We start from the raw sequence: 15,861 nt of genomic DNA on the forward strand, positions 1-15,861 counted from the left end.
AACAACCTAAAACTCAACCCAGACAAAACAGAAATAAAGACAATTTTCACCTCAAGCTGCAACATCTCTCCAAGGCCTCTGAAAATGGGGAACTGTCCTAGAACATCTAAAATGATTATAAAACCTTGACATACCAATGGATAACAGCCACATGTTAGAACCCCCAAGACGAAACAATCAAGCAGTGCTTCTGCATCTACACACAGATGGATTATGCCTCATTCAACTTTCCCACAAAGGACATGGCAGTCATTTCTCTGGTTCTCCCAAAAATCGATTATGGCAACAGCCTTCATATAGGTATACAGGATAACCTCACAAAAAACAATGGATCCAAAATAGAGCAGCTAGAATCCTGCTCAGACTCAACAGGAGGAAACATACCACCAGCTCTTCGAACACTCCACTGGCTGCCAGCCAAAGAAAGAATCCACACAAGTCCCTCTGATGACCCACAGAGCGCGCCAAGGCCAAGGAGCCGAATTCACCCAAAGCAGAATCTCACATTACAAACAAGCCAAAGATCTAAGATCAGAAATGATGCGCTAATAATAACCATATGACTTGGCTAAGACAAAGAGGCACAACCTTCTCCATTTATGGTAGCCAAACTTTGGAACACACTACCAAGGGAAATCTGCAAACTGCAGGACCACTTGGAATGGAGTAAAACCTTGCATTTCAATACAAATCACACACAAAGACACTCCCTAAGGGAACGCTGAGCCAGCAGCTACTGACTGCTTGTTTCCAAACCATCTCATGGCACTTGGAGAAAGATACCAAGGTCTAGAACACAAAACCCCTCTAGACCTCGCTAAAACTCTAGTAACACATCCCCCTTCCTCTTCATTATCAAAAATGCAACACAGGACATCAGCCTGAAACAACCATAAAAAGCTCAATACTTCTCACCACACTGCAACCAACGGTGGGGTCATGCACTTGTACCCGATGAGGAAAAGCTGCAGGACTAACCACTGACCCCTTCAACTAGCCTTTGATTTCTCTACTTTAGTGACCACCTAAACTCAAACTAACCCCATACACACTGCTTTTAAAAGGCCATCTCCCGAGACTCCAAACTCTTTTGCGACACCAACTGAAACATGCAGCCCCTGACCAACATACACCTATGCTGAAAACAGCAATTGTACAGAGGTGTCAATGCCAACACATGAGACCTAGAAAATTGTAATGCACAAAACTTGTGGTTCTTCTGCACCATTAGCACAAAGTGCCGCTGTCTCGCCTTTTCCTTTTGCTCCTAACTAACCAACCCCATCGCCTCTCTTCCAGGTCTGCCAGAGAGCCTAGAGGTCAAGCAAAAAGCAGCAGGGTGTAGTACAAATTCCAAATAACTTAACATTACATTGTGATTCTAACATTCCAAAAGCCTAGCACATTGGCTATTACAAACAAATCAAAGAAAGAGTGGCTCAGACACTTGGTGACAAATGAACGGCAGAGGCAAGGGGCAGGTGGTGCTGAACCATACGAGAAGAGCTCTATGCAGTAATGACTTCAAATAATCAATTACTTGCAGTACAGAAAAAGATTGCGTAAACTCTGACAACTAAAAGGCGGAGCCAGAGGTGCAGCTAACTCAGAAAACATTGGTTAGAGATCAATTATTTTTGTAAAAACATACAGCGACTAAGAGCCCAAGACTTGTCGTAGCACAGCCCCCTTGGCTCACTGTGCCCCAGTGTTTCTATGCCACAGGGCCCACGGGGCACAGTATGTGTGAGAGGTGTCCCTCCTCGGCCTTACCTTGTACCTCATCTTGGGGCAGGCGTGGATGAAGAAACCCATGTAGTAGAAGCGGAGGGCAGGTGCCGTCTCGTGCAGCTGTCTCGTGAAAGCAATCTCCCTGGAGAGAGAAGAAGCAGAAGACATATAAGAAAAAAAATCACAAAGCTCCAGCAAGGCGCAGGGCATTAACAAAAGGAGAGGTGGGTGGGCAGGCTCACTCAACGTGGTGGGTGATAGAGGTGGCAACTGTTTTCCCACCAACAAGAGAAAGATGATGTGGGTTAAAGAGCAACACAAAGAGGGGAAACAAAAAGGGGAGGGAAAAAGGAGCCGAGAGATGGACAGAGGCGAGGGAGACAAGGGAGTAGACAGAGGGCAAAGAACAAGATCTAGAGATGCAGAAAGTATGAAAAACAGCAATTGGTAAAGAGGACAGTCAACCGGTCCACCAGCAAGCAACCCAAAACCCAAGTTGTAGGCAAGCGACACTGTCTGCAGCCCTGCACCACCATCATGCAACAAAGCAAGTCATCAATCTGCATAAAGGGAAGACCTTCTAGAGACATGTAAAACATGACACGCTGCCTTTTGCAGCGGCCAGAAGAAAGGGTGGGAGTCTTTTCCCACCTATGGGGCACACAGCATAAAGAGTGCAGAACAAGAGATTGTTGTGCCATCAAGTGAGCACTGTGGGTGGAGTAGTCATCAAGGGAACAGCAGGACGTCCCTGTGCTTGGTGAGGATTCAAGAAAACAACGTGTGCTTAGGAGAAGTGAGAGTAGGGAGCCGGAGGCAATGCTTAGTAGCCATTCTAGGAGAGGTGGCAATGGGGAGCAGGAGACCACAGTACTTGGTGGGGATTCCAAAGAACAATCCGTGCTTAGGAGTGTGGTAGCCGGGAGCAGGAGAACCAGTCCTATAGATGGAGTGTATTGGCCACTTTCACTCCCTATAAATATGCAAATAGTCCCAAAAAATAAATAAAAACGACAGTAAACATACTCCCAACAAAAATTAGGAAACAGGCAAATAGAACCATGTGCCCCTGCTTTCACCCACACAGCTCCATGGTTATGTTTGTGCAAGCAGTGCGCGTCATACCACTGGATGAAACTACTATTATAACTCCCTGATCGGAAGAAGGAAACCTACATCTTTTAACATGCATAAATATCTAAATGCAAAGAAATAATTATTACAAAAACCATTTGTTTTTCAGTAAAAATATTATTTCACGCTTGGAAAAAATTCCCAATGGGAATTGGATTTACATTTCTATTCCCTAAAAAAATAATGTTACTCCCAAATGTAAAAAAGAAAGAGTAAAACACTCCCACTTCCAAATCTCATCTGGAGCACTGAGAAGACCACAGTACTTGGTGGGATTCCAAAGAACAATACGATAATGATGTGTTATTTATATAGCGCCTTAATCCAAAGCGCTTTACAGAGCCCATATTTACATACAATATCACCCAACCGAAATTGGTACTCATTTATCGACCTCGGCAGGATGAAAGGCTGAGTAGGCCTTGCCGGGATTCAAATAATCTGTGCTTAGGAGTGTAGTAGCGGGGATCAGGAGACCACAGTACTTGGTGGTGATTCCCAAGACAATCTCTGCTTAGGACTGTGGTAGCGGGTAGGTAGCAGAAAACCACATTACTCTGCTGTGATTCCCAAGACAATCTGTGCTTAGGAGCGTGGTAGCGGGTAGGTAGCAGAAAACCACATTACTCTGCTATGATTCCCAAGACAATCTGTGCTTAGGAGCGTGGTAGCTGGTAGGTAGCAGAAAACCACATTACTCTGCTGGGATTCCCAAGACAATCTGTGCTTAGGAGCGTGGTAGTGGAGAGCAGGAGACCACAGTACTTGGTGGGGATTCCCAAGACAATCTGTGCTTAGGAGTGTGGTAGCGAGGAGCAGGAGACCACAGTACTTGAGGGGGGATGGAGGGGTGATTCCCAAGAACAATCTGTGCTTAGGACTGTGGTAGCGGGTAGGTAGCAGAAAACCACAATACTCTGCTGTGATTCCCAAGACAATCTGTGCTTAGGAGCGTGGTAGTGGAGAGCAGGAGACCACAGTACTCGGTGGGTATTCCAAAGAATAATCTGTGTTAAGGAATGTGGTAGCGGGTAGGTAGCAAGAGACCACAGTACTCAACGGGGATTCCCAAGACAATCTGTGCTTAGTAGTGTGGTAGCAGACAATAAACAGGCCTGGTCACCCAAAAAAAAGTGGCCCACCCCTCACCTCAAATAAGTGGGCCACCCCTCGCCTCACAACCCTTGACCTCTGATGACATCACCGGAAGTGATGTCATTTGACCCCACCCGAAAGTGACATCCCAGGAAGCGGTGAAACACGACCTTTCACTCGTAGACAAAACAGGAAGTGGCATCAAATAGCATTGTTCCTAAATAACTAAATTACTGTGAATCCAAGCAGATGTCCGAGGCAAAATGATAATGTTATTGCTCTTTCTTATAGAACAAATATGCATGCAATATCAACCAACCTGTGTTGGTACTCATTTATCGACCTACGAAGGATTAAAGGATTTTTGGAAAAAAAGAAAAAAAAATCTTTTTCAAACCAGCCCAGGCATGGCCAGAAACCAGCCGCACTCCTCAGGGACGATTTCAGCCTGGCCACGGGCCGAAAAGTCGAGGTACCAATCCGACCCTGGACCTAGTGTCCAAAAAGTCTTTGACCCTCACACTAATACATACAACAAAATAACAAGGAATATATGGCTGTCTTCAATTCAACAGCGAAAAGTTTAATCGTCCAGATTTTTGGAAGTACTCCTTGATACCAGCGTTGGGTTTCCTTCTCCTGTATCAATGCAGGCGTATCCTTGGAAAATTTCAGATTCAACAAAGTTCTTGTTCAATTTAACACAAAAGATCCTACCCTTCCAATGCAACCTTCCGCTTGACAAAGTAAAAGTCTCTTTCACAACCACTTGTACAAAACAAAGCAATTGGGGTTCTCCACAATATCCTTCTCGGTAAGGCAAATGCCTTTCTCACAAAACATACGTTCATAAACCAAAGGAATTGTTTTTTGTGTGTGCTACTTGAAGTATTACTAACTATTTACAGGCAAATCAGCACCCTTGAAGAATTTCCCTTTATTTTATGGTATGAGAAGTGTGTGAGGAATGAAACATGTTGGGTTGAATGGGAATGGATATTTAAGATTTTTCTTTTTACACTTTCGGTTAACAATTGAAATCCTTGGTTAACCGAGTAGCTTGATTTATTGTAGGTTATAAGCACAAAACCCCCCTTGATTAGGGTTTCCTTTTCCTGTTGTATTCTTTTTTGCATGTTAATATGTGTTAAACCAACAGAATTTGCACTATATATTAAGTTATTTTCTGTTTTTGATTATTGATATGCATGTGATGTTTATGAATAAAATTGTATATTTTTCCATCATCTGTGTGGACTAACATTTGGTTGAATCTCTCTTTGTTAGTAACTTGTTCAACACACAACACTCAGTTGGTTTGTGGGCTATTTCTGTTGTCCTCAGCAAATTGGAAAGTAGGAGTGTTCCCCCCCCTGGAGCTCAATAACTGCACACCAGTACTTGTTTAATGTTTATAGGTTGTACCTATTGTTTTGGGGGTATGCTATTGGTGTAGCAGTATACTATTATCCCTCAACCTCCCCTTGTGTTGTATGCAAAAGCAATTATTAGCATATCACACTTGTTCTTCAAATGGAGAACTTTTGTCAGGATAGCACAGCAACTATGATAATATGGTTAACTCATTCTTTACACCACACCTGGTTGCCACAGCTACATTTCTTCAAAATATCTACTTTCCTGGTATAATGGCCTGCCAGGACTAACTACTATTGATCCCTTTCCTGGTTAAATCGATAAAAACTCCTACAACTGCAATCAGTCTTGGTGGCAATATTTGTTTCAAGGCTATCCACATCAGGCACCAATTTGAGGAGGGTTGAAAAAAGGGTGTCTCTTTTTTATAGAAAACATGGGTTACAGGCGCTTTATTAGTTCGGTTTTTAAAATAATTGATTTCTGCAAAGTGTCCTGCTCGGAGCAGCCCAGGGTCACCTTTAACTTCAGGCCAACTCACCGGTCTGTTGTAGCATCTGCGCTGCTGCGATGAGTTTCTGTACTCCGCTTGCTCCTCTACCACCATCTGCGTAACCTCAGAGGTCTGTCTGCCTCGTCTCCAGAGCTCCGTAGCACCTCTCTGTCCTCTGTGTCCTCCCTCCTGCTCACCGAAGCAGCATATGTCAGGTTGGGAACACGTTTCCCATATGGCTGGGCCTCTTCTTCTGTTGCCTTCCACAATGCTGCTTCCTGCTGCATACACTATGCAGTCTCGCCCGCTTTCTCTGCTCATGTCGGCTTCCCAATTAGCAGGAGCCCTAACTAATGTAGGGTGTTCAGGATCTTCTCGCCCACACTCTCACTCGATGGTGCATTTTTGATTTGAGACAGAAGACGGTTTTGGCACTGTTAAGATCAGTGCCTAAAGCAATAAGTGCCGTAATTGGTAGTATTCCTTAATTCCCTGATGGCTCACCAAAACAAGTTTAAAACTAAACTCATACCAGAGGATTTAAGCGCAACTGTTTGCTAATGGATAGCGAGGCCAACCGCTCAGGCTGGCCTCTGAGAATGTAGCGATGGGTCTTCAGGTACAATGTATCATTTGAAGAGAAACCCAAATGATAAAATAATCCTGCGCATGTTGCTTAGAACTAAAATAAGATTTATCACCCAAAATCTCAAAGTAAAATAAAAGCAGGAAAGTGGGATATCCATGGTACTACAACTTGTAACTTCCCTTCCAACGGCTCCCAGTGAGCACGGCAATGAAATCCTTTGAGAAATTGCCAAGGACGGGCATTGCACAGCAGTTGTGCATCCAGAAGTGCAAATGGAGAGAAGGAGGAGGAGCAGGCTAGTGAGATGACCGAGTGGAAATGGGTGAGGAGAGTACAAAGTGTGAGAATCCCAGTGCAATGGGAGTTGATTAATGGATTCATTTCGCTGAACCCCTTCAACCAACCTCTGTTAACCGAAAACAACTGTACAGCACTGTCCTTCCTTGCTAGATGTGTGCTATATGAACCCAAATACAGTCTTCTAGAGACTCAGGCCAACTCACCGGTCTGTTGTAGCATCTGCGCTGCTGCGATGAGTTTCTGTACTCCGCTTGCTCCTCTACCACCATCTGCGTAACCTCAGAGGTCTGTCTGCCTCGTCTCCAGAGCTCCGTAGCACCTCTCTGTCCTCTGTGTCCTCCCTCCTGCTCACCGAAGCAGCATATGTCAGGTTGGGAACACGTTTCCCATATGGCTGGGCCTCTTCTTCTGTTGCCTTCCACAATGCTGCTTCCTGCTGCATACACTATGCAGTCTCGCCCGCTTTCTCTGCTCATGTCGGCTTCCCAATTAGCAGGAGCCCTAACTAATGTAGGGTGTTCAGGATCTTCTCGCCCACACTCTCACTCGATGGTGCATTTTTGATTTGAGACAGAAGACGGTTTTGGCACTGTTAAGATCAGTGCCTAAAGCAATAAGTGCCGTAATTGGTAGTATTCCTTAATTCCCTGATGGCTCACCAAAACAAGTTTAAAACTAAACTCATACCAGAGGATTTAAGCGCAACTGTTTGCTAATGGATAGCGAGGCCAACCGCTCAGGCTGGCCTCTGAGAATGTAGCGATGGGTCTTCAGGTACAATGTATCATTTGAAGAGAAACCCAAATGATAAAATAATCCTGCGCATGTTGCTTAGAACTAAAATAAGATTTATCACCCAAAATCTCAAAGTAAAATAAAAGCAGGAAAGTGGGATATCCATGGTACTACAACTTGTAACTTCCCTTCCAACGGCTCCCAGTGAGCACGGCAATGAAATCCTTTGAGAAATTGCCAAGGACGGGCATTGCACAGCAGTTGTGCATCCAGAAGTGCAAATGGAGAGAAGGAGGAGGAGCAGGCTAGTGAGATGACCGAGTGGAAATGGGTGAGGAGAGTACAAAGTGTGAGAATCCCAGTGCAATGGGAGTTGATTAATGGATTCATTTCGCTGAACCCCTTCAACCAACCTCTGTTAACCGAAAACAACTGTACAGCACTGTCCTTCCTTGCTAGATGTGTGCTATATGAACCCAAATACAGTCTTCTAGAGACTCAAAGCCTTTATGTTAAGGGGTGCAGCCTTTCACACTAGGCGGGTGCCCAAGTTGGGGCAGCGACTCTTCAGGCCTGAACCCAGCAAAGTGAGGGCTGCCTCTGGAACTTGGTCCTCGAGCGCAAGAGCAGCAAAAGTTCCAGCCCAAGGCATTTAACCGATAATCTCAAGTGCGGTGCTGCAAGACTGACAATCCAACCCAGAACAGGGTAATACTGCCTCCTAGTACCATCTGCTGAAAAGGAAATGGCTCGTCGGCTCCAAGTGCTCCAGGGCAGTGACACACATGGAAGAAGTGGGACAGGTGACACCAGTTCCTGCAGGAAAGTGGGCAACTCTGCTATTCTGGAGGTGATTCCCTCATCGGAACATGCATGTGCAGAGCCAGAAACTGGGACGGATCACGTGATGCCACAATTTCAGAAGGCTGGTGATGTGAGGCTAAGATTATGGCAGCTTCAGCAGAGTACCGCTATAGGAGAGCGTGGACAGCAAGCAGTTTCCTCTGCTAGGAGATGTCTGACACCAAGTACAGCTCAATACCGAGAAGTCATCACAAGGGCAGTGAACAGCAACGCCTCCTACATTTCATTTCAGATTGATGGCTTCCAAAACCAAACAGCATCTTTCCCTTCTCGTAGAGACTTCAGACAAGTTACACAGGTTTTGATCCTTTGATTCTCGTAAGTGTTTACAGTAAGGATTTTCCAGACGTTTCAGTGAAATGATAAATAGGATCTTTAATATAGCGCCCGGGTTGGAAAAGGGGTTTGGGGAGTGGTGCTAGGGCCACACCCCCGCCCCCCATCTCATCTTCTGTGCAATCTCCTCCCTAACCTGGCTTCCATATGCCTGGTCAGTGCTACTGAATGCTAAGCCCTACCATCTAATAGCTGGCTCCCTAAAGTAGGCTCGCCAACTTAACTCCCTCTGGGACATTCTAACTTGACCTTACACTACCAATGGTTAGTTATACAGGGATGGGGGATTGTGTTGCGCGATCTTCCTTACTACTCTGCTCCCCCCCCTGGTCTCCTCTGTCTCTGAGTTCTCTGTCCCACCTACCATTTACCTCCATCCTCCGATGTTGCTACCTTCTCCCCAACTTACTATTCCCCCTACTCATACTCTCTTCCATACTCCTCATCTTTCTCCACCTCTTCCTCTCCACCTCTGTGCACGTCTACTCCTTCCCTCCCCACATCATGCCTCTCTTTCACAAATCCTGGGATATGCTCCCCTGCTCAACCGCTACTCTCACGATTCTCACCCTCTCCCGACTTCTCTCTCGTATACCCTCTCTCCTCCACCCTTCGCTACTAGCCTCACTCTCTTCCAACACTTGCTGCCTCCCTCCCTCTCACGCTAGCTTTCTTTTTCTCCATCTCACGCCTTCTTTACATTCCCAGCCTCATTTCTTACACTACACACAACTGGTAATACCTCACCTGTACTATGCTCTGCCAGCAACCCTCCCACACTGCGCTCCTCAGTTTGCCCTCTGCCTGATCTCACGGTCCACCTTCACCTCTTCCAAAGACCCCCACTGACAACCCACGCTCAGCCTTTTTCTTCGGTCTCCTTTTATATTGTGATGCTGGTGGTTGCAATACTCGACACCAATTAGTGCCTGTCTTTTCCCCAGGATCCATGTGAGAGGCTTTAACAAACTCTGTAAGCCCCTGCCCGTTTTCCAGCACTGTTTCAGCAATAGTCTCAGATGCCTTCCCTACTGCTTCTCTGTCATGCTGTGGGTCTGGAAATTGATTGTTGATTTTTTGTGGTGAATCCTCGGCTTGTCTGCATTGCTGGATGCTGTTCGGTTGCGTTGATGGCTCATCAGTCATCTTGGTTGCTGTATTGTTGTGTGTCGCCGCCCCCAACCCCCCCCATTGTTTTTTTTTGGATCCAGTCGGGGTTTTCTTGGTTGCTTGCTGATGCATTGCGGGAGATGAAGGCCTGCAATAAATAAGAAGGAACAGTGGCCAGTAACTGCATTGGAAGGCATTGGGAGATTAAGAGTGGTACCAAGGACATTTAACATGGATGATTTTTGGGGACTAGGATCGTAACCCCCCCATTCCCCAACTCCCACTTGACGTATCTGGGGCTGGTTTTTGCTTAAATCCTAGTGATCATTCTGCCCCAGAATGTGGAGGGTCCCAGTCGCTTTCCCCCCCGACCCTATTCACAGGGTCATGGACCCTGACCCAATCACACAAAGTGATTGATTTACTCATCAACTGCTGCTACATTCCGACTAAAGGTATCCAATGTGGCCAAAGCCGCTCTCCCATGTTCAGCTTCCTGCAGGGTCTATGTGAAACCTTCAGCATTAAGAGGAATACATATCTTCAAGCTGGATTCCTGCAGGGTCTATGTGAAACCTTCAGCATTAAGAGGAATACATATCTTCAAGCTGGATTCCTGCAGGGTCTATGTGAAACCTTCAGCATTAAGAGGAATACATATCTTCAAGCTGGATTCCTGCAGGGTCTATGTGAAACTTTTTGCATTAACAGGAATGCATATCTTCAAGCTGGATTCCTGCAGGGCCTATGTGAAACCTTCAGCATTAAGAGGAATACATATCTTCAAGCTGGATTAATCTCATAGGCGGGATTTTACAGGGCTCAAGAAAACCAATGAATCAGGCACTTTGGTTTCAGGAAATGAGAAACGCGCTTAATAATTATGCTGCACATCAACCTACAATTGATCTATTAGAAAATGGGTGCAGTGCTCTAGATAAGATTTGGAAGTTGAAGTATTTCACTCCCTATTTTGTAAAGTTGGGAGTAAAATGATTTTTTGGGGAGTCAAAATGTAAATCCAAACCCCAACGGGAGTATTTTATAACAGAGTAAACATCTGTTTTAAACTGAAAAACTTACAAGGTTTTTCTAATATTTACTTCTCTGCACCTAGTTATTCATGCACATTAAAAGACACAGGTTTACTTCTTCCAACCGGCGAGTTAAAATAGTAGTTTCTTCGTGTGGTGCTACATGCACTACTGGCCAAAACATATTTGTGGAGCTGTGAGGGTGAAAGCAGGGTTGCACGATTCTACATGCCTTTTGCCTGTATTTGCAAATCTACAGGGAATAAAACTGGCCAATACACCCCTTATATGTAGGGTTGAATCAGTGGTTAATTCCCGATTACGAGCAGTTATGCATTAGGAACCTCTGGTGCCCGAAAGGAGCATGTAAGCTGCACATTGTCACAAGGTCGGTCCCCTCTCAGCCTGGGGTGCGAGTCATACCAGGGAGGAATCCAGGGCCAGTGCTTTCTCAGAGAAGGATGGTAGCAGTTGGGAGTCCCCAATTCCTTCCCCCTTCCCCATGGGCCCATTTTGTTCATGTGCGGTACCTGTCTGCATTACCCAATGCCTAGGACTCCAAATGCTGGCCAAGTGTTTTCGTTACTTTCCAGAAATATCAGAATCTTGGGAGAAGAGTACCATCAAGGGAGAAAAACATTAGAACCCCACAAAACCACAACCCACATGGGAAATGGATGCCCACGGCCATCACCTCCAACCATCATGGAGTTCTTGCTGGCCTGTGTTACAGCTTTTCTCCACCAGGGAGTCCGATATTGTTACATAGCCCAGCCACAACTCCGGTTGGAGGCGATGTCCCTTGCCTTGGACGTCCGTTTATCATGTGGGGGTCCCCAAACCCAGCAGTGGTTCCAGGGAGCTCTGGCAGGGTCCCCAACCTTTCCCTGAGGGAGAAGCTGTTACGTGGGCCAGCCTGAGCTCCAGGATAGTCAGGGCTGATGTCCCTGGCATTGGTGGGCTGTCTCCCATATGGGGCGACCATCCCCAAGTGCAGCGGATGTCCCAGGGAACCCCAGCAGGGTCTCCATCCCTTCCCTGAGAGGAATTCTGTAACACATCCCAGCCAGACCTCCAGGATGGTCAGGGGGTGATATCCATGGCCTTGGGCCCCAGTCTCTCATGTGGATCGACAATCCCCAAGCCCAGCAGCGGTTCCAGGGAGCCCCAACAGGGTCCCCGACTTTTCCCAGAGGACCTTTCCCAGAGAACAAAGCTAGAACGCAGCTCACCCAGAGCTCCAGGCTTGGCTTGGGGATGGTTGACCCACATGGGTGACGTGTGCCCAAGGCCTGCGACATCACCCCGACCATCCCTGTGCTCTGGCTGGGTTGCGTTACACCTTCTCCCTCTGGAAAAGGACGGGGAACCCGTCGAGGCTCCTTGAAACCACCGCTGAACTTGTGGACGGTCAACCCATATGAGGGACAACCACCTAAGGCCAGGGACATCACCCCGACCATCTTGGAGCTCTGGCTAGGCAGCATTATAGAATTTCCCTCGGGGAATGGAGGGGGCCCCTCCCTGGGATCCCTGGGGCTGCCATTGGACTTGTGGACGGTCGACACTCTCTTTTCCGCCTAAGTGAGGTACTGTTTTCATCCAGACTCCTGTGGGAATGTGGGAAGGTAGGACATGTGTTGTTGGTGGCGTGTTTCAGTAGTTTCCAGGTGGGAAATGTCTGAAAATTGTTTTTTTTCTCCTAAATTTGGGACTTTGCCAGGGCTTTTGGGTAATACATTCTGGGGCGATTCGTGCAAGTCAGACCTCTGGATTCCCACAGGTGTCTACTTTTCGGAAATGCATGGGGTTCCTCGTTTTCCTTGCCGGCTTTGGCACCCTAGGCCCAAATCTGTAGGTTGTCGACAAGCGTAAAATTCCTCAAAATCTACTCTGCCCAAAGACTTGGGGTTACCAGGGGTTTAGCCTTTTTTCGCTTTGTGCCCAGGTAGGTGCACCCACACTTGTGAGGTACCCTTTTCGTCAGGACACCTCTGGGAACGCAGGGAAGGTAGGACATCTGTTGTTGGCGGCGTGTTTCGGTGGGTGGACAGAGGGAAATGTCTTTTTTCGCCACATTTCGGACTTTGCCTGGGATTGTGGCAAATACATTCTGGGGCGATTCACGCAAGTCAGACCTCTGTGGATTCCCACAGGTGTGTTCTTTTCGGAAATACATGGGGTTCCCTGTTTTCCGTGCTGGCTGCGACACCCCAAATCTATAGGCTGTCCACAAGAGCAACATTCCTCAAAATCTCCTCTGCCCAAAGACTTGGGGTTACCAGTGGGTTTAGCCTTTTCGCTTTGCACCCAGGTAGGTGCAGCCACACATGTGAGGTACTGTTTCCGTCGGGACACCTATGGGAATGCGAGAACTTAGGACATTTGTTGTGTTTGCATGGTTTTCATAACACTTTCGACCATTTGCTGCTGCCTTTTGTCACACAACCCTTTCATTTCCCAAATGTGACCTACATTTAGTTGCTGCTTTAGGCACTATACACTTTTGCAACCTGCACAAGTCACGACCCCTTCGAAAAGTCTGTGCTCTTCAAAAAATGTATGCATGCCTTTTCTCACCACATTAGTTTTCTTTACTTACACATGCTAAGAATGTCTGTTTAGGCCGTAAGCATAAAAAACCTGTGTGCCATGGCTCTGTTTTTTGGCTTGTGGTCTTGCTCGTTTTGTGAAACATTACAAACATTGTATTTCCTAACTGAAGAGTCAGGGGAATGTAGCAGAGCACTGTTTTTATCAAAATCCACAGAAACCATTGCCTTACCAGGCCAACCATGTCCACTACATACCTTTTTTTCCTGTCATTTTCCCAATTTTTCCCCAAATTATGGAATTTTTCCCTACATAGTTGTTGCCTGACCTGTGCAAATCACCCCTTCCTAAACCTGGAATTGTGTCTACTTTACAGAAATGTATGCCTTTCTACCCTCCCATTCAGCTTTCCTACCCCTTCTCTTCCATTCCGCCCATGCATGTACCATTGGAAAAAATGGCAAAATTGCCTACCTTTCACAAAACAGCTGGTAACCATATAAAAATATGTTTTTTTGGTTTCCACTCAACCTGTTTCTGAAAGCCTAGAAAATGGCGAATTCAGCACAGCAAACCATTTGTTCCTAGCGCTTACAAGGAAAAAAAACACAGGCTTCTTGGTACATCATTTTATTAGCATTTTCTGAAAAAACACATTTTCTCCCTTTTTGGTTATTTTCTCTCACCCCTCCCCCCCTACAGCAAACTAGGATACATGTGGGAAAAAGGGGCCAAATTTGGCCAAGATATCTCATGTAACAAAAACGTTACAAGGGATTGAATGGCAATATACCAAAATAACCCAAAAAGGCCTTGCACCGGGGCCGGGAGAGGGTGGAACCCGTGGCAGTTAAAGGGTTAAAAGATCGCAACAAGCCCAAAACCGACGAGAGAGTGTTGGAGAATTGCTTATTGTCCATTTACTTGATCCATGTACCGAAAGCTTTCAATAGAGAACGTCACATTGGTGGACTCTTCCGTTTTTTGGTGCAGCTGGGTTTCATCGGCCCGGTTCTTCTTGCTTGTAATTAGGGAGATTAACAAATCCCTCACCTGATTTCAGGTAGTAGCAGATGACAGTCGCTAAGACCCCCCTGGTGCAGTTGCCGTTTATTCCACGCGTGCCTGAAGGGATGCATCGCAACCCATGAGGACCGGACCAACTTTCCACGTGTGGAAACTGAGACGTTCGCCAGGAGCCCACTTGGTGAAATTCCTACCGGCTCCCCATGGGACATTGAGCAGACCAGAAGGCAGAGTAGCAGATTGTGGGAGTGATGGCATCCAAGGGATTCAACAGATACGCAGAGAGGGAGTATAAATCCACTAATCTGACAAATATTGAGGGGTGGGAGTGATGTGTTGCTGTTTGTTTTATGTTATTTATGGAAGATTCCCCGTTTCAGAGCGTTAGCTAGGTTACAGATAATGAGACTATTCCCTGTGGATATTCAGTTAGCTTAGGTTGCGGAAGGCGGTACCTTATTGAAGTTATAGAAAAAATAAAAAATGTTGAGGTTATCCTGTGCTATTTACAGTGTAGAAGAAGTACCACATGCCCATGAGTGTGCACTTAAGAGATGGAATCCGCTGTGATTTCACAAAAAGAGCAGGAAGACTGCTGTATTTGTGGTGTTTTGTATTAACAAAGTTACTAACCGTAGTGACTATCTTACTCCTAGTCCATAGTCCCCTTTCCTCCATACTTTTTGGGACAATCCGTTCAGTGGGACCGGACCAGAGCACTTTTGTAAAAAAGCATCAAATTGTAAAATGTGTCCTTTTTACGCGGGGTACCGCATGTGGCCGTAACCCCATCCACCTGAGCTCTGCCCCGCGCATCGCCCTTCGGTCCTTTTCTATTTGGAGGTCTGAGACCTTTAAGCAATAATAGAGGATACTTATTAGAGGGGACGGCGGGCGGACGTATGGAGGAAAGGGGACTAGGAGTAAGATGTTCACTACAGTGATTAACTTTGTTATACTCCTACGTCCCGTCCCCTTTCCTCCACACGTTTGGGAGATTACCAAGCACGTCTCACTGGAAAACCGGGTGGATGGCACTCCCTTACTGAAAGATTCTTTAGAACAGCCTGACCGAATCGAGCATCGGCTATGGAGCTCAGGTCTAAGCAGTAATGCTTACAAAAAGCTGATGGGGAAGCCCACGTAGCAGCTCTGACAATGGTTTCCCAGAGAACATTTCTGGAAAGAGGCGGCAGTCGCCTTGCCCTGCACAAGATGGGCATGAATTCCTTTTGGAGGCTGAAGGCCCTGAACGGTATACAGGAAGCAATCCATCAGGAGATAGTTGCTTTTGAGGCCAGCTTCCCTTTCGGGTCTCTGAAGGTCAATAAAAGCTGGGAAGAGTTCCTAAGTTTAGATGTTCTGTCCAAATAAAGCTTAAGAGCTTGTCTGACACCCAAATTCTGCAGTACCCTCTCGGCATCTGAGGCCGGGTCCGGAAAGAAGACAGGTAAATAAATAGACTGGTTCAAATAAAATCAGAT

At 46.3% G+C, this 15,861-nt stretch overlaps 1 protein-coding gene across 8 annotated transcripts in view; it reads right to left on the reverse strand.

Moving 5' to 3' along the window:
* Positions 1-15,861, reverse strand: part of ATE1 (arginyltransferase 1) — a 781,290-nt gene that overhangs the window by 278,712 nt on the left and 486,717 nt on the right. For all 8 annotated transcript variants that reach the window (XM_069611961.1, XM_069611962.1, XM_069611960.1 and 5 more), the window contains one exon: positions 1,774-1,873. In XM_069611961.1, coding sequence (XP_069468062.1) covers positions 1,774-1,873 — 100 coding nt within the window. The remainder of the gene's footprint in view (positions 1-1,773; positions 1,874-15,861) is intronic.

This window comes from Ambystoma mexicanum, chromosome 8, assembly GCF_040938575.1.
Source record: "Ambystoma mexicanum isolate Mex_15411 chromosome 8, UKY_AmexF1_1, whole genome shotgun sequence".
Lineage (NCBI taxonomy): Eukaryota > Metazoa > Chordata > Amphibia > Caudata > Ambystomatidae > Ambystoma > Ambystoma mexicanum.